Raw genomic sequence first — 19796 nt, 5'->3', positions numbered from 1 at the left:
TATTCATTTACGTCTTCAAACGATCCAAGTGGTGCCGTTTCCATAATTAACCGATTGCCCCCCCGCAATGCCCTGACTACCGCTGTGAAGGTGTTGCCCCAGTCGATGAGCAAGCACTCTGCATTAGCAGTAGACGGCGGCTTCTGGTTAGAGTCACAGCGGCAAAGTGACGTCATTGTTGTACGCATGGAATGCCATGGAATGGACGCGCTCAAGCAGAGCGAGTGATTGCTTCAACGTTAGCGTCAACAGCGACGCCAACGAAAAGTTGAGTCCGCGACAAAAACCGTAGGAAAAACAACAATGCGTTGTTGGAGCAATAACAAGTACCAGTAGCAGCAGCAGCCGCAACGTCGACTTCAATGAAGCAAATTCGTGAGCTTTTGTGTCAGTCTGCGTCTGAACGTGTAACGAAAAAGTTTTAAGAAATTTCTTCTCGAAATAAGAGTAGAAAAAAGCGAAAAGAAAAGCGGAAATAATTTTGGCGTGATTAAAGAACAAAAACTAATAATAAATACTTATTTAAATAATTACCATAAATTTTTATAAAATATTTTCTATGCAAGAAAAAACATAATTTTCTTTAAGTAAAATCTGCAATAAATAAAAAACTTAAAAAAAAGACAAAAACAAATAACAACAAGTGTGTATAATTTAGTGGAAGACCGCTTGAGAGTTGTTTGCTGCACACAGCTAATGAAGAGATTGCCAAAAACGCCCACACAATCGACGCCGCATTTGAGCTAATTTCATTTCATTTCGGACCGTCGGCTGGCAATTATTACCAAAAAAAAAAAAAACTAAAATAAAAACAATCAACAGAATATTAAGAAATAATATTAGCGGTGAATTTTACGAGATTCTTCATTTAACAAAAACAAACACACGTATGCAATTTGGTACATAATTTTCTGACCACAAGTGGCACTGTGCACGACTACCATTTCAATGTGTTGCTGTTGTTGTTTTGGAAAATTTTTGTATTTGTGAGAAATTAACAGCTGTTAACTGCTTGTGGCGAGTTAATAAATAAAATTAAACTAAACTTAAATAAACAGATATACGAAAATACACATAAACTTAATAAACTTGAAATATATGTAAATAAACAAACGCATTACTAAAACCACTGCGAAACAAATAAATAACTAACGAAAAATGGGTTGTGCCACGACAACTGTAAAAATATCTTCAATTCTCTTCAATACACTTTTGGCGGTAAGTTTACAAGTAGTGCCTTTCATGTTGTTTTTTCTTTTTCTTGGGCTAGCCTTACATACATACATACATACATACATACATACGTATACTGATTGATGCAGTGCGTTGGTGGTGGTTGTTATGATGTCATGGTCACTTGGACAAATAAAAAAGCTATGAAAAATAGACAATATGAGAATGAAATAGACAAATTGGTATTTGTGATAATCTAGTCGAATATACACTTAGCGATAGTTATTGAATATTTACATTCACATATAAATATTATTACATATGTATATACAGTAGGGAGCAAAAGTGTTTCCATAGTTGACATTCTCAACCTTGTGGGCCAATAAAATAGAAACGAATGAAGCAAATCAAAAAAACTTTTTGTTGTAATAATATGTCTTTAATTCTTAACAAATTGCCGCATATGATAAAAACAAAACAGAATCAGCAAAATATTCAAACAAAAAAACCAAAACAACTCGCATGTGTACAATTTTGCACCTTTAGTGAACAAAATGAAATATGATATGAAATTAATATTTTGTCCACAGACCCTTATTAGCTATTACACCTTTTATTCAGTTTGGCATACTCTCGGCCAACTTCTCTATATTTTCTTTTGGAATTCGGTTCCACTCCAGTTCTACACGCTTCCAAAGATCGTCTAGGTTGGATGGCGCTGATTGATATTGCCCGAGCCGTCGCTTCACGATTGACCACAGGTTCTCAATCGGATTGAGGTCGGGACTTTGAGCTGGCCACTCCATCAACTTAAAATGTTGGCTTTTTAACCATTCGCTGACAATTTTGGCAGTGTGCTTCGGGTCCCCATCTTGTTGAAAAGTAATTTCCTCTTCGGGATATGCACACTTGTTCAGATAATTTGATAGTTGGGTTTGCAAAATATTGAGGTAGTCTTCTTTTAACATTATACCATCAATTTTTTGTAATGGTCCAATGTGCCACCAAGTAAATCATCCCCAAACTTTGACATTGCCTCCTCCATGCTTGACGGTTTGCTTCACATGGTGTTTTTGAAGCTTGTCGCCGGGCCTATGCCAATAGTATTGCTTGCCATCCGACTGAAAAAGGTTGAACTTGGATTCATCTGACCAGATAACACGTTTCCAGTCACCTAGAGTCCAGTTTCTGTGTTCCCGGGCAAATTTCAATCGAGCCTTGACATTCTTCTCGGATAGAGCTGGTTTATTTTTTTCACACTTGCCACATATCCAAACTTAGCCAGTGCTCTTCTAGCTGTCCACCGACTCAAGTCTTTTCCTATGTCCATAGATGCCTTCTTTGGTGTTAGGAACTTATCAGATCTCATTTTCGACATCATTAGTTTGGCGTCAGAGTCTTTTAAGAGGCGTTTATGGCCTTTAATAATGTTTTTGACCTTTAATGCCGTTTTGATACTCCACTTGTAGAACATCTACTTTTTATTAGTCGAACAAGTTGATTAAGTTGACTACAGTTGATTTGACTATGAACTTAGAGTCGTCTTCATACCAAAGGTAGGCAGAAGGGGACATGAATCAGCGAAGGACTTTCGGCCAATTAGTCTGTCGTCCTTCCTTTTAAAACATTTGAACGGCTTTTAGACATACAGGGTGCGCCATCTCGAGCTTCGGTATGGAAATATTGAATAACTTTGCTATCCATTGTCAGAAGGACTTAAGAAAAAATAATTTGGAAACGTCAATTCAGTACAATTTTAACGATGAATAACTTTACACCTAAAGAACGCGCGGAAATTGTGACCATGTATTTGGAAAATGGTCGTTCAATTGTGCTTGCTCAACGTGCATACCGTCGAAAATACCGCGGTCGTAAAGTGCCTTCTGATAACACCATACGCAATCTGACTAAACATTTTGAAGAATCGCGGTCTGTAGCAAATCATCAACGTGTTTCAGTTCGTAAAAGACGCTCCAATGAAATTGTTGAAACTGTCAAGCAGAGTGTTTTGAAAAGCCCAAATCTGTCATATCGTCACCGTGCCCAGCAGCTAAACGTAAAAGGAACCACTCTTAGAAGGATTTTAAAAGAGGATCTTCACATGTTTTCTTACAAAGTGCAAATAACTCAACGATTATTGCCCACTACATTGGAAGCGCTCAGGACCAACATTAGATCTGAAATAGAGGCAATATCACCCGAAATGCTAGCAAAAGTAATGGAAAATTCGAAAAAAAGAGCACAATATTGTGTGGCTCGTAAAGGTGGTCATTTGTTGGATGTTGTGTTCTAAGTGCAGTTTAAACAGATTGTAAAGGACAAAATCAAATTAAAAAAACACCAACAAACATACAATTTTGCTAGTTGCTAAAGTTATTCAATATTTCCATACCGAGCTCGAGATGGCGCACACTGTACACATTATAAACTCACTGGAGAGCTCTAGTATATCAATTGCACAACATGCTTAGCTCAAAGGCGAATCGACGGAGACAGCACTTCACGAGGTAGTCCGAACAATAGAGGGGTTTCTAGCAAGCAAACAGTACACCAGCTTTTCTTGACTTAGAAGGCGTATTCAATAACGTTAGCACTGATGCTATCCAACGGGCGTTAAAGACTTAAGAGTGGAAAATTCTAAAAGCAATTGGATCATCTCTATGCTAGAAACCAGGATAATTAGAGCTAATATGGGTAATATCCACATAACTAAAAGAGGCCCCAGAGGTACTCCACAGGGAGTAGTGTTATCTCCACTCCTCGTGTTATGTGTTATTAGTAAAATCTTAATAAAAATTAATGGAGGTGAGGTAAAAGTGGTCGCATGCGCTGCTGATGTGGTGTTAATAGCATCAGGACTGTGTCCCAATACGATCAGTGGAATCATTCAAAGGGCGCGAGGCGAGCTTAACTCTTGGGCTACAGGAGTAATCGACTATATCATGTCTATGTTATCTTAATCGATTTTCAGGTGTAGGAAAATTTCGAAACATGAAAATTTCAAAATGCGATATCTCTGCGAAAAAAAATGATATTTGAGCAAACAAAACGCCATTTGAAAAAAGAAGGATTGTATTTAAAGATGCCATCCTTTAATTTTGGTGAAAGAAAACATCTGCAAGGGTACATAACCTCAAATATGGGCAAAAATGGAGTTTTTTGCACTTTTAGGTTAGCATATCTCGAAAACCAGAGCCGATAAAGCAATTCTGAGGCCAGATTTGGATTCAGCGCATCATAAACCTTCGGAAATATATAGTCTGGTTTCTGGGTCTGAATGTTGGTTAAATTTTGTCGGCCTGTGTAATCATGTACGCGCTTCGCTAATGTGTTGGTTGCTCCGCTTAGCAGCTCAAAATCATACGACTAAATAAAGATAGCGGAAAAAACTTATAGACAAAAATGTTCACAAAAGAATGCTCTATAAAAAAGCTCTAAAGTATATTTTCCATAAAATCTATAAAAAAGAAGTTATTACGCTTTAAAACAATTGATCCCTTAATTTTTCGCGTAATTTTGTTTATAACTTTTTTATTATTAATTTTACAAAAAAAAGTTTTGAATGAAAGTTGTAGATAATATTATTATCTACAAAAAAGTATTTAACAAAATTTTCGTAACTTTCGAAATTCACGAGATAATCGCAAAAACTAGTTGCACCCTTATTTCCAAGATGGCGGCCGCGGGACACAACCCCCGACCCCGAAAACTCAAATTTAAGTTCACAGTGATGGGCTTTACATAATAAAACCATAAACTCGCATCCTCCTAAAATTATGAAGTTGGCTATTTTTTTCGTCTCTTTTGACTGGACTAGTGGCCTAAGTTTAAACGCGCGTAAAACAAAACTTATGCCTGTGGAATAACAGCCGGTGCAATCAGACCATGTCCTCGGGAGACCCTGAACGCTCTGACACACGTTATCCCGGTACATCTACATATCAAGAAGATGGCAACAATGAGTGCATTTAGGTTAAATGTAGCGGGTTGCTGAAAGGAAAAAGTTCATGGCTATGTCAGTCTATTACTGCGACAAACCCAGTATACCTCTAAGTGGACTGATTACATCGTCCCGACGGTAACATTCAGTAGAAATTATGTCACTCTCTTTCGATCTACGAAAGTTTGGAATAAGGGATTCTCATTAAACAACTTCTACACTACAGTCTATACAGATGGCAGTAAAATGGATTGTGGTGTTGGAGGTGGTATATATTCTCATAGACTTAAAATTGAAAAATCTGTGCGTCTCCCTATTGCTTGCAGTGTCTTTCAGGTGGTAACACTGGCAATTGGCGAAGCTTGTAGGCTACTAATCGCAGATCCCTCTTTTATGGGCAATATCGCTAATCTTCAGATAGCCAAGCTGCAATCCAGGCCCTGGGTTCGGCTACAACAATCTCTAAAGTGGTGGAACAAAGCAGGACTAGCCTTACCACGTTGAGCGAAAACCATAAAGTTACCTTAATCTGGGTCTCGGGACATCGGAAAAATTGAAGGTAATGAAAAAGCGGATGAACTGGCATGAAGGGGATCTGCTATGAATAACGCTCTTGCAGAATCAGTATTCACACCACTAGGTGCAGTCAAGAGTGCAATTCCCCTAAAATACCTCCGAATCGCCGATTGTAGATGGAGAGACCAGACGAAATGCAAAATTAGCAGAACGTTATGGCCCATCTACAACCTTAAGCAATCGTCAACATTGATAAACATGAAACAGACGGGACGCCTGGAGACTAACGGCAGTCATAACTGGCTTTTGGTCTGTGGGGGAGAACAAGCAGCCAAAATTGGCATCCCTCACAACACATACTGTCACAGTTGTAAATAACCGGAGAAAAAGGAAACAATCTTCCATTTCCTCTGCGAATGCTCTGCCCTATGGAAGGACAGAATGTTAACCCTGGGTAAACCGCTGTTCGAGAGTCTAGAACAGCTGCCTGGCTGGTTCCTGAACCGCACAGACTGGATATAATAATGCTGTAAACAACTACTAAACAAGTTAGTAACGAGGATGTGGCAACAAAATGGTGCGGAAGTGCTAATTGGATTCTGGAAGCATCACCACTTAAACCATCCAACCAACCAATCTCTATGCCGCCGATTTTCTTTTCTGCAATTTCTTTCAAGCTCATCATCGAGAATTCCCAAGCATTCTATGTCGTAGACGACCCAGACTTGGGCACTCACTCAGATAGTTAAATATTGTTTCATTCGATTCTTCTTGATTGCAGCTTCTACATTTATCGTTGTAAGGTCACCCCATCATCTTGGCATGGTTTCCTAAAGGCCAGTGACTGGTTATTGTTGTCGTAATTCTAAATGTGTCTGCTCATGCCACTCTCAACAACTCGTCAGTTCTGGATTTTTTGAATTAAGCCAAGTTTATTTAGTTATTTCGCAGGCATCCGTGTTAGCCTATCTGCCAACGGCCTGCTTTTCGAATGGCGAGAAGATTTCCTTTTTACGAACGCCTAGGCGACAGCCTATTTCTACCGATTCGGTTTCGTTTTGGGATGCCAGTTCCGCAGCTTTCTAAGTTCCTTCTATGTTCATATGACCAGGTACCTAAGTGAGAGTAATGTCTGTCGTGCCCGCTAAAGCATTAAGTTCTTCTTTGCATTGCCTGACGATTTTAAAATTGGGTATACATGACTTTAAAGCTAAGTTGGCTGCTTGACTTTTTGAAAAAATACACACTTCCGATAGCTGTTGTGGATGGTTTCTAATTATCCTACTAGTTTCCCTTACCCCGAGAACTTCTACTTGAAAAATATTATTCCAATTCCCAAACGAAAAAACTTGGAAAATTGTATAGCTTCTGCTCAAATATGAACGAGACGTTATCAATAAAACGGTCTTCGGATGTCATATGGCAAAAATAATTTTTTTGTTTTTTGGTAGGACTGTTATAAGCTTACATGGCAAATTTCAGCGTCATATGTCACATAGTTTGTTTTCTGTGCTACTGTAAATAAGTCAAGCTCGAGTGTGTTCTTCGCATTCTCTTTTATGACTTCAATTGTCTCAAAATGTTTTCCACGGACCGGCAACTTGAGCTTGGGAAACAGGAAAAAGTCACATGGAGCCATATCAGGCGAATACGGTGCTTGCGGAACGATATTAACATTATCTTTGTTCAAATAATCGCGAACAAGACGTGATGTGTGAGCTGGTGCTTTATCGTGATGCAAGAACCATGACTTGTTGTCCCACAATTCCTTCCTTTTAAGACGAATGTTCTCACGCAAACGCTTTAAAACGTCTAAATAACGATCGGCCTTGCGGTAGGAACTCCGAGTGCACCACACCTTCGTAATCGAAAAAAACAGTCAGCATAACCTTAATTTTTGAGCGACTTGGGCGTGGTTTTTTGGGTTGATGTACGGCCCTCTTTGAACGATTTGTACCACTGGAAAACACGTGCACGCGATAGAGCAGAGTCCTCATAGGTTGTCTGCAACATTTTTAAGGCGTCTGAAGCCGAAATTTTGTTGGAATAACAAAATTTCAAACAAATTCTTTGTTCAACTTGAATTTCCATCGTTAAATTCGAAGAACACACTCGAGCTTGACTTGTTTACAGTAGCACAGAAAACAAACTATGTGACATATCACGCTGAAATTTGCCATGTGAGCTTATAATAGTCCTACCAAAAAACAAAAAATTCATTTTTGCCATATGTCATCCGTGGACCGTTTTATTGATAACGGCTCGTTCATATTTGAGTAGAAGGTATGTTTTATTTTAGAACAATATGTACGCGCAGCTTTTGAAACACCCTTTAAAAGGTGGCGCAAAACTCATCATGCAATTTTATTTTTGAATAACTGCTTTAGTAATTAAAAAATTATTTTGAACGATTGAAGACTTTATTTTGAACTTTACGCGCTTCGTTGCTTGTCTGTTTGTATACTGCATCTGTTTAGCTGTCTGGTTTACAAGTGCCAATTATGATTGACGTACGACGCTATTTGCAAAAATTATAAATCTTTGGATAGGGTGATTAACTGTGTGCCTCCTTGTATATTAGAGTTTCTACACCTAAGAAATTTATATCACCTAGCCCAGTTAAAAAGCGTGACATTTGGCGCACATACATACATACATACATAATGATATTCATTACTCATTTATTGTCTCAAATAGAAAGAAACAAAAAAACGTTAGAAAACATCATATAACGTCATCACATGTCTGTTATACCTCATATAAAATTTATTGGCTAGTTTAATATCGGTATAAATCGATCGAATATCTATAATTTCACTCAATATGAGGCATATGATGAGATCATGAAATCAGATCAAGCGAACATTTCATGACAACTTAAAAGGCGACAATTATTATAATTTTTTTTTGTTTTTTGACAAATTAATATCAAATCGATGTGTAGTATAAGGTAAGGTAAAATCATAAATTTTAAATTCGCAGACACATCTATTCGGACAATGTCATTTTTAACTTGGTAATAGTTACTGCTATTAACATCTACTTATATTCCGAAATTCATGCCGGTATTAGCATTTGTTTCAAGCTCGTTTCGTGCTTTGTGCTGAATAAATAGCAAATTTAGCGATTTTGATAAGGTCTGGTTTTGTGGCAGAAGACCGTCGGTGATCAGGTTATGCCAAAAAAAGATGTTTGCGCCATGCGTAAACACTTCAATGAAGGCAGAGAAAGCGTTGAACAAATCATCAAGTAAATCAAAGTTGAAGATTAAAAATGACAATCAAATGAATTTTATTTGAGTGTGATGCGTTCTTTATGTACGAGTATATACCCTAGGATTAGAAAGTACCGGGAATGTTTAATTCAAACGAACCGTGGGAACCGGTCCATATTTTTTTCTTATGTTGGTAGGACTGCAAAACACACAACTGTCACTTTTTAGCGCCATCGGATCATTAGTGTCTACCTGGCCGGCTAGAAATGTGGGCAAACAATTCTTGGATTTTGCATGATGATAACGCGCCATCGCACCGAGCCCAAATTGTGTTGATTTTGACCAAACACCAAATAAATACCATCGTGCAAGCACTGTATCCACCTGATATGCCACGCACGTCTTCTTTTTGTTTCGCAAATTGCAGTTACCACTTCGTGGAAGGAGATTTCTGTCGATAGAGGAGATCAAAGAGAATGCGACGAAGGAGCAGAAAGCCATCCCTTCGTGGGTCTGCCAGGAGTACATGGAGGACCGGGTTAAACGTTGGCACACGTGTGTTGCTTCACACGGGTCATATTTTGAAGGCGATAAAATAAATGTGCCTGAAATTTCACTCTGTTTTGTTTTATTTAAACATTCCCGGTACTTTCAGATCAATGGTGTGTGGAGCTTTTGAAAACAAAAAGAGGTTGGAGGTTTTAGGAAACGTGCGCAGGTTTGGTTTTAGTTCACGTTATCCCAAGGCACTAATTACTCTTCGCGATATAACAATAGCGCATCAAAATTTGGAGCCGTTTTGAATATTTGTTTTTTTTCGAGTTCTGATTATTTTTGCGCAAAAGTATTGCTCATTTCCTAACAAAAACCATATAGGTAAATTCAATTATCAAATTTGATACAAAAATTAGAAAAGTTCTGCAAACATTCCATCAAATTCAACGGTTCTTTATTAGAATTTATAGAATAGGCAGAAAGATTTCGTTTATGCAGTTTTAAAGCCATTTTTTATATTTTAGTATAATAAATAGTAGTATAAATAAAGTGCAAGTTTAAATTTGCTAAAGATTTTCGTAATCTTTTATAATTTATTTCCTTGACGGCGCTGCACTCCGTATAACGAATGTACGACATTTAAAAAAATTTTTTTTTGTGGAATTCTTCTAATTTTTGTATGAAACTTAAAAATTTGATTTATATGGTTTTTGTAAGCCAAGAAGGTTTAATTTTACAAAAAAATCCATGAGAATTAAAATGGAAGGAAAATAGGCAAAACGTTGATGTGCTATCGTTTTGTCGCGAGGTGGATGTATCCAAAAAGTGGAGTAAGAAATCGAGGTGCAGTTTAATTTTACAATCTATGGTCATTAACATGCTTTTCATAAGCCTGAAACATAATTGAATTCTTAATTTGGTCTGTAATATGTCGTTCATAATTTTAGAGGACTATTCAGAATTGACGTATTTTATAAAAAATAGCAGAAAACTTTACTTTTTTCAGTGAACACAACTTCTGTGCAAAATTGAAGTGTACAATTATTGTATCAATACCTCACCTCACCTAACAATGTTGACCAGTTTTGCCTCTTGTTCTTTTTTTGATGATATTCGTTATTTTTTTTATAAAAACTCAGCTCATTGTCCAATAAAAACTATATAAACCCAAGCTTAAATAAGAACAAGCCAAAAATTAGAAAAATTCCACTCCATCACAATTCCACGAAAGTTTTTATTTATATGGAGAAAATAAGCAACACCTTCATTGAACAAAGTATTAAAAGCCAACGAGAATTTTGAGCTGAAGAGGTGCTAATACAGGGTGGCTGATGAATTTTGCTACATTAAGAAACTCAAATAACTTTTTTTTTAGTGTATGGAATTCATTTATTTTTTTCAAGTTGAAGGTCATTAAATTTTATTAAATGTAGCTTAACTAGTTTTAAAAATAATTGAATTTAAATGCCCCCCATGCTCGTTGACACAAGTGCGGCATCTTAGTAAAAAGTTGTTCATTGCTGCTTTGAGAGTTGCGACAGGAATAGCCGCAATTGTTGCCCGAATGGATTGTTTTAGTTCATCCAAATTTGTTGGTTTTGTTTTATAAACTTCTTGTTTACATAAACCCCACAAGAAAAAGTCAGTTGCAGTAAGGTCAGGCGACCTGGGGGGCCAACGAAATTCGGAGTTTCTTGAAATCAGTTTATTGGGAAATTTTCGTCGTAACTCTGTCATAACAGTCTGGGCTATGTGAGACGTTGCCCCATCTTGTTGAAACCACACAGAGTTGAAAGGAATTCTCTTTCGGCGTAGTTCTGGATAGAAAAATTCTTTCAGCATTTTCAAATAACGGTCTCCAGTAACCGTAACGGTGTGACCATTTTCTTCAAAAAAATAAGGCCCGACAATACAGCGTGAAGAAACCGCACACCACACTGTCACGCGAAAAGGATGCAATTCCGTCTCGTGGAGTATCTGTGGGTTAGAAGTACTCCATATTCGACAATTTTGTTTGTTCACATTGCCGTTTAAATCGAAATGGGCCTCATCAGACATGAAAAGGCAGTTTAACATGTTTTGGTCTTCTTCCACCATTTGCAGGATCTTCTGGCAAAATTCCAAGCGAATCGGCAAGTCTGCTGCATTCAGTTTGTTAACCATTTGAATTTTGTAGGGAAATAAGTCTAAATCTTTGTGCATTATTGTTTGCAAAGACTGTCGGCTGACACCAAGTTGAGCAGATAAGCTTCTTGTTGAAACCCTTGGATTGCTTTGTATAGCTGCAGCTACAGCAGCGATCGTTTCCTCCGTCCGAACTGGTGGGTTTCGATGATGAGGCCTTCTTGCGACTGTTCCTTGCTCAGCAAAATTATTCACCAGTCTCATTATGGTCCATCTGCTCGGGGGATCGCCGCCAAACATCCGCCTGTACTCTCTCTGTACCAAAACTACGGACTCCAGTGCGTGATAGCGGCGGACTATCCAAATTCTTGTTTGCGTGTCCCAGTTATCCATTTTAATAAATTTCAAAGATCAATCTGCAAATTAAAACAAAAATGGAACAGATAACTTAAAAAGAAAAAAAAGTTATTCAATTTTTTTTTGGTAGCGGCTTTCATCAGCCACCCTGTATTTGTCTATGTCATTGTTTGGGGCTTCATTAAATGCCCAGCCCTCCTTAGCAAATAAGCCTTAATGTACATCCAGTATATGCTAAATTTTTCGGTTTCGAAAATGTTACAGCTTGCTTCATCAAAGTTAGATCTGCAGGTCAATCAATACATTTTCCACCAGCTAAAATATATTCAGTCTCTTGATTTGTTGTCTATCTTTTTCACACTTTTATAGCTGTTGCGTTCTCGTGAGTCGAAAAGCCATCACCATTGTTTCCTTGCGCGCCGGCAAATAAAGCGAAAAACGTTGTTTACCATATGTTGTTGTTGTTAACCTGATTTTTTTCCTTGCAAATAAGAGACATTGAATTCATTTTAATTTTGAACGAGTTAAATTTAATCACGAAATGAAATGTGCACTGCCAATATTGCCAATCTCAATGTATTGCAAGGTTGATTAGGATTTATAAGCGTTACGAGCCTGAGTGTCTCCCACAGTGTAACTCAACCTAACATTTCCGTCAATCCGAACACTACTTCCTTGGTCTTGTTTACGAGAAAATGGAAATTAAATAGTCTTAGGCTTCTAGCACTGAAAGATGTAACACTCAGTCTTGCTGACGAAGTTACAATATATTTATATCTAGCAGTAATCTAGGATAAGAAACTGACTGGGAAGACACATGTTTGGCTGAAGACGAAAATCTTTAATGCGCGATCCGACACCATCAGATTAATCATCACTTATGCCTCTGTGGCGACGGATCATGGTCAGGTCTACACGTCAGAAACAATGCAGACTGCAAAGAAATGTATGTTTATGCATTACGGGTGCCAACCTCCTGCGATGCATTAAATGTTATGCTTGATTTGCTTCCCTTGGATCTTAAGATCCAATTCTGTTATGACCTATGATCCTATTTTTGGTACCTAAGGACATCCTTATACCCATAGTTTCATTTGGAAATTTGAATTTGAAGCGTGAGCAATGGAGCAAACCAGAGTGCATTCAAAGAAATTTGACGAATATTTTCGTAGTAGAATGGATAATTGAGAGCAAATAAAGCGGGAAACAGATTGGAGTCTTTAGTGACAGTCAAGCTGCACTGAAAGGTTTGGAGATCACAAAGCAAGCATCAAACATTGCCCAAGAATGTAAGAAGAAGCTTAATTCTGTTGCAAAACGGACTTAGCTTGTATTTTAATGGGTTCCAGGACAGCGCGGTGTTCAAGGAAATGAAATTGGCGATGTGTTGGCAAACTGTAGATCAGCGGTTCCTCCACAGGGACCAGAGCCAATAATCGGAATCAGTTCTGCAGGAATTATGCACTCAATCAGCGAATATGTATACAATTTACATAAAGAGAGATGGTCCAGTGCAGAATGCTACAGAACTGTAAAGTTTTTTGTGATAAGCCCGAACAGAAAACTGTGGAACTTTCTTCTAAAACTTGGCAGAAAAGACGTTCGGTTGAGGGTCGCTATTATTGCAAGACACAACCCATGGGGTTAGCATATGACCGCCATTGGAATTATTGAGCACTCGATTTGCCAGTCTTGCTTAGAGGAGCCGGATGGCACTGCGCACTTTCTCTGTTCCTTTTCTAGAGCAAGGCTATGCATTTTGGGTTCCGGTGTCATCAGAATGTGTAATATTCATTCTCACAAACTGGAGGATATTTTCAGATTTGCCAAAGAATCTGGAAAATTCCTACAGAACTAGTTATCTCTGTCTCTGTCACTTCTCCGCTTTCCTTTTACTTTCCAGAGCTTTGAATGCCATAGGCTTTTTAGCCTCAGGGTTTTAGGAGTTACCATTCTCTCGGCGCTCCTCGGTGCAAATTTCAACTTAAGAAGAATTTTAATCAAATCAATTTCAGTTGGTAGGCAGTTCATTGGGTACAGCTAGTATTATACAGAGGTTGGTAAAAAATAATTACTCGTAGTTTCTGTCGAAATAGGCAACAGTTTTTCTCAGTGAATAGTTGTTTAAGTCTTTCATTGGAGCTAAAAGCAAAACACAAACTTTTTCATTCAATTTTGTTCAAAAAAATTATAAAGTGAGCAAATAAATAAATTAGTTGTCAACATATGTAAAAATGTTGAGTTGCTGTAGTTGTATGTCCGAAATCATATTTGAATATTAGTGGTAGCAAGGAACCAAATAAAAATAGTTTCATCTATAAAACTAATGATTTTGTATTTTTTTTTTTATTTTTATAATATAAAAGTTTTCATTCTCTTAAAAAACGCTCTATGTCTTTGTTTTCGACTCAAGAGTTATTGTTTTTCATGACAACCGCATACATATTATACGTGTGTTTTGTAGTTATATCTATGTTTATATTCACCAGTGCCTATATTGCGAGTATTTTAATTTAGTGCATGCATAATTTTAAGTTTACATAAATTAACACATACACATATAAATAGAGATGAATCATATTTTTTTTGTTCAAACTCAATACACGCAAACGTATTTGTGAAAAATACACTGTATTAAAAATGCTTTAAAATACTTTTTTTTCTACTGATATGTATGTATGTATGTTGGTGTCTAAATTTATATAGGAATATTTAACAGTTTCGTTTTCAATGACTTTGTGGTAATGTTATTCGATATCTGATCAGCTGCGTTTTTTCCACAATGTGTTCATTGTCTCATTGGCAGTAATGCAACGCTTTGTGTTTGTGCACTGTACTTTATGTTCATATAGTGACACACTAAAAGTAAGACACACATAGACTTATGTTTGTATGTATAAGTACGAGTATACAAACAGGCAAACAAGTGCATGTATTCATACATAAGCCGTCATAACTACCACCAATCTAATAGTAATACATTTAAGCGCGTATGCCCTAATATGTGAACCACACCACCATTGACCTATTTACCGTTATTTTTCCGCCGCTAAAACAGTTCACTATTGACTTTGGCGCCGCCCTTTCCACCAACGCACATAGACTTGCGTCTTACTCTCCTTGCTCAACTGATGTGCCTTTGAACCGTTAGACGTTTGCTTATTGCGCAGTTATTGGTTGCATGCAACTCATAGGAAAATTAATTGTTATACATGCAGCCCGCGAAAACAATATAGCACATCAACATTTTAATAAGCTGTTAATATTTATTTATTCAGCTTTTAATTAAAAATGTTTTTTATAAAAATAAAGTGCATTCCATAATAAAAACCATATTAACCCAAGCTTCTAACTTCGTAGATGATTTAAAAAAATGGGGAAATTTTCCATCAATATTTTCAGATATTTAACCAGAATTAAAAAAAAATTTAAACACAGTTTTATAGTGTTTTCAATTTTAATATTATAAAGTTTCTAACTTCGTAGATGACTTACAAAAATTGGAAAAATTTTCATCAATATTTTCAGATTTTTAATTAAAAATAAAGTTTGAATACGCAGTTTTTTAGCCTTTTCAATTTTAATATTATAAAGTTTCTAACTTCGTAGAAGATTTACAAAAATTCGGAAAATGTCCATCAAAACTTCTAGATTTTTAATCAGAATTAAAAAAAATGGGTACGCAGTTTTATATCCCATTAGATTTTAGTATAATAAAATGCAAATTTGAAGTAACTCAAAATTCTCCTGAATTTTTGATATTTTTCTCCATGGCGGTGTTTTCTATTTTCTCCATATAAAAAAAACTCAAATCCATGGAATTGTCATGAAATGTGTGTGGAATTTTTCTGAGTTTTGTACAAATCTGAAGCTTGGTTTATATGGATTTTGTTGGATAATGAACTTTAGTTTTATTACACAAAAAATAAAGAACATTTTCAAAAAAACAAAAACGCTAAAGTTCTATATTTTTTTCGTCTACTGTATGCGTATGTGCGTTTCAGGGAAATTCCACCACTGACGATTCAAACGTACTTTCTGGTTGAATTCCCATTGTAGGAAATAAAAGTTTCATTTCTGTCTTTAATTTTATACTTAAATTGATAACAAGCATTTTCAATTGCTATAATTTATTGTTATTTTAAGTGGAGAATGTGAAATTTTCTAGCTTTATATCTTTTCTATATGATTTTCTGGGTTGTTTGTCTTCATTAGAAAATGTGCTAGTTTGTTTGTGGAAATTGAGCTTCTAGTGTATGTATATAAAAAAATAAATAAATAATGGGCGCGTACACTTCTGTTAGATGTTTGGCCGAGCCCCTCCTCCTATTTGTGGTGTGCGTCTTGATGTTGTCCCACAAATGGAGGGACGTAAAGTTTTGAGCCGACTCCGAATTGCAAATGGTTTTTTATGCGGAGTTTTTTCATGGCATAAATACACTGGGTGCTTTGGTATTGCCTGCCGAGGGGCGACCACTATTAGAAAAAATCGTTTCTTAAATTTAGTGTTTAATGTACGGTTATTCGAACCTACGTCCTCCGAATAGGAGTCACGTACCAACCCATTCGGCTACGTCGGTTGGGTACAGTGGAGTGTACTTATGAAATTTAATAACACTGGTGGTAAAATATCAAGTTCAGAAATAACTCAAATTAAAACAAAAAAAAAAAAAAACGTCCAGGCATGCAAATTTAATTTTTCGCCATAGATTAAGGATTTGCGTAATAAACTGTACTCCATTGAAAATAAAAAAACCTTCTCTGTTAATCGATAAATCGCTTGAGACGCAATAAAAAAATTAAAACGTTTTATTTGAGAAGTTTACCTGATGCAGAAACATGGAACACGAATTCGTTATTTACGTTTCAAAATTAAGTTCACGTGTTTCGGTAAACATCGTCCCCGTCCCTTCCCTTCAGTGGGATATGTACTTACCTATATAGTGGCGAGCTCTTACTTTTGTCAAATATATTCGCACAATATTGATTGAATTATTTGACACAATACTGACTGGCATAGTTTGGGTATTTTTGCCTCATGTACTCCGTTCGAAGAAAATGATAGCACATCAACGGTTTGAACAGTTTTGACAATTTAGCAATGCGTGAAATATTTTTTATATGGAGAAAATGCCCAACAGCTTCCAGAAAAAATAAAAAATAAAAAACCATCGGGATTTTCCGGCAACTTCAAATTTATAATTTTTATAAATATATACTAATATTATATATACTTATATATATATATACTCGTATATTAAAATTGATTAAATTGTAAAACTGCATATCAATAATCTTTCTAGAAATGTTATGTTTTGTTTAAGTCATATCTCAGGCTACAGTGGCCTGTGTAGTAACTAGTTCAAAGTCTTAAGTCCACTCTGCCAAGTGAAAGTAGCTTAGCAGAAATTCCTTTGTCTGACGCTAGGAATTGTTTCGCTAATCACTGACCGATAGATTTTCGCCAGTGTTTAACGAACTTTTTCAATTCCCACCTCCTGAGAATTTCGTTAATGTGGCCCTCTGTAAGTCCACAGAAAGGTTCAGGACCAATTAGGGCATGCTTGCGTGTCCAGGAACCCAACTTAGTAATAGTGTGTTGAAGTTCCCTAACATATTAAGAAGGTTCAGGCAGTCATTTGATATTATTGTAGTTGATAGAAGGATTTTCAAAGCCGTCTGACTATCTGAAAGTATTTAAATGTAAGTTTCTTTCATTTTTCTATGGAGACATTCCCTCACTCATATCTCAATGGCATGTATTTCTGCCTTGAAGATAGTTGAGTAGAGACCTATTGGAACCGATTTTTTAAATTTGGGTCCATTGATTCCCGCCTCTGTTCTACCATCTTCTAATTTCGAACCATCAGTGTACCATATCTGGGATTTGGGTTTGAAGGTGATAAAATTATTTGTCCCGGCCGCACGTTCATTAATGAGGACTTGGAATTTTTAGAAAACGAGAATTGGGATCGCTCATTAGCATCAACTTTAAGTTGGATTCGTAGCAATAGTTTTTATGCTGGGATGAGGTTCTTTTTTTCCTTCAGAGGCATTCAATCTCTGGTCGTGGTTAGCAGCATCACCGCGCGCAGGCGAAACTAGACAGATTGGGAGTGATAGGTGAGAGACTTCATTTCATTAGATCTGTCATCGGGTTATATCGATACAAGTTGCAAATATTACTTTCTTACTTAAATTACTTTCTTCAAACCAGAAACTATGAATTTACAAAACTGTCATAAGAACAACACTCACATAAGGGCGCGAAGGCTGGGTTCTGAAATTCGATGAAACCGATCAGTTGAATTGTTTTGAAAGGAAGATTGTAAGAAAAATATATGGACCTGTACGACTTGAAGACGGTACTTACCGTATTCGGTACAACCACGAGTTAGACACTTTTATCAGGGGTGCAAATCAGGTACATCAAAGCGCAAGGGATTCGAGGGTACGGTCACATTTTACGAATGAAGAACGATAGAACTCTAAAAACCATATTTGAAACAAATCCACAAGGCGACAGAAGAAGAGGCTGGCTGAGAAAACGATAGAGAGATGACATTGAAGGCGACTTTGGAGCTATGGCATATCTGATATCAAACGAAAAGCTGATGACCGAGTGACAATACCTGATACCTAAAAGTGTGTACTATAAATATAGTATGCTAGCTTGAAACTTAATTTAAAATAATAATGCATTTTCAAATTCGTATTCAAATTGTTAAAAATTAAAAAATATGTTAAATATTCCAATGTACTTAATCCCAAAAGCCATAAAATATTGAATACCAAATTAAATTCAATGCAATGGTTCGACAACTAGTTTGGCAAGTACTTTAAATCAATAAACATACCTACAATACAGTGTTGACAAAAATTATAAAAATATCTGCATAATTTTAAAACACACGCGCAAACAACAACTATTATACAGTTAGCCACAGCGAATTATGGAATAATTGACAAAGTAAGCAAAATAGATAGTTCAAGTTCATTTAATTATGGATATTTTTTTATATAATAGGGTTAGATGAGCCATAGGAGATAAACGAAAATAGCAAATAAAAAATTCTAGCTGGTGTCAAAACAAATAGCATAATAAAATTCAAAATTAAAAAATTGATTATGGATGCATTTAGGTATGTACCCGTACAAGGTGCCGTACCTAAACATATTTGACACTTGTGAACCAAACAGCTGCAGTATACAAACATACAAGCAATAGAGGTAAAAAAAAAGTTTCCATCTCTCAAAATTATTTTGCTCTTATTTAGTAAAAAAAGTCATTCGAAAACAAAATTGGATGATTAATTTGCGCCACAATGTACATATAGACCAACCTCACAGTGAAAAGCATACACAGTTCATGAATTAGAAAAATATAACTCTTTTTACAGATTTTTTTTGTATAGTAATATTAATTTCTGTATTGATTAAAAATACATTTTACGCATCAGGAGATACGGGCAATTGTTGAAAAATTTCTTAAATATTTAAGTTTTTTATAACAATAAAAATTCATCTTCGAATATCCGCCACTTTTACCTAATTTTGTTTTGTTTATAAAACTCTTGCTTTTGACTTCAAAATGAAATAAAAAACAGCTTCTAGCACCAAGGGAACCGGAGTTGTAGATTTTTGAAAACGGCACACCAAGCCAAAATACACGAAACTCCTTTTTTTTCATAATCTTACGTGCAAACGTTTGCGTTGCCTCCCACTTACCGCTGGTTGCACACATATCTCGTATGAGGGTGCTGGAGGACGGTTGATGCCCCAGGGCTTGCTCCAGTATAGCTCGTTCCTCTCTAAAGCATTCGCAATAAAACATGACGTGTTCTGCGTTTTCGTCTGTATTCGGGCAGTTTGGACAGAAAGGGCTGTCTGCCAGCTTAAAACGGTGCAGGTATTCCTGAAAACAGCCATGTCCGCTGAGCAACTGTGTAATAGTCGGTGTCTCCATGTTTTCTCATT

The 19796-nt window shown here is 36.4% G+C and overlaps 1 protein-coding gene across 1 annotated transcript in view; it reads left to right on the top strand.

Annotated features, from left to right (window-relative positions):
* Nucleotides 1-379: 379 nt before the first annotated feature.
* LOC129245921 (protein late bloomer) overlaps nt 380-19796 on the top strand; it is a 30053-nt gene continuing 10636 nt past the window's right edge. Inside the window, exon 1 of the mRNA XM_054884365.1 lies at nt 380-1218. Within this exon, the coding sequence (XP_054740340.1) occupies nt 1159-1218 (60 nt within the window). The 5' untranslated portion in view covers nt 380-1158. The remainder of the gene's footprint in view (nt 1219-19796) is intronic.

This window comes from Anastrepha obliqua, chromosome 4 (genome assembly GCF_027943255.1).
Source record: "Anastrepha obliqua isolate idAnaObli1 chromosome 4, idAnaObli1_1.0, whole genome shotgun sequence".
Classification (NCBI taxonomy): Eukaryota; Metazoa; Arthropoda; class Insecta; order Diptera; family Tephritidae; genus Anastrepha; species Anastrepha obliqua.
The sequence above is the reverse complement of the archived record's forward strand: the minus strand, read 5'-3'. Positions and strand labels throughout refer to the sequence as shown.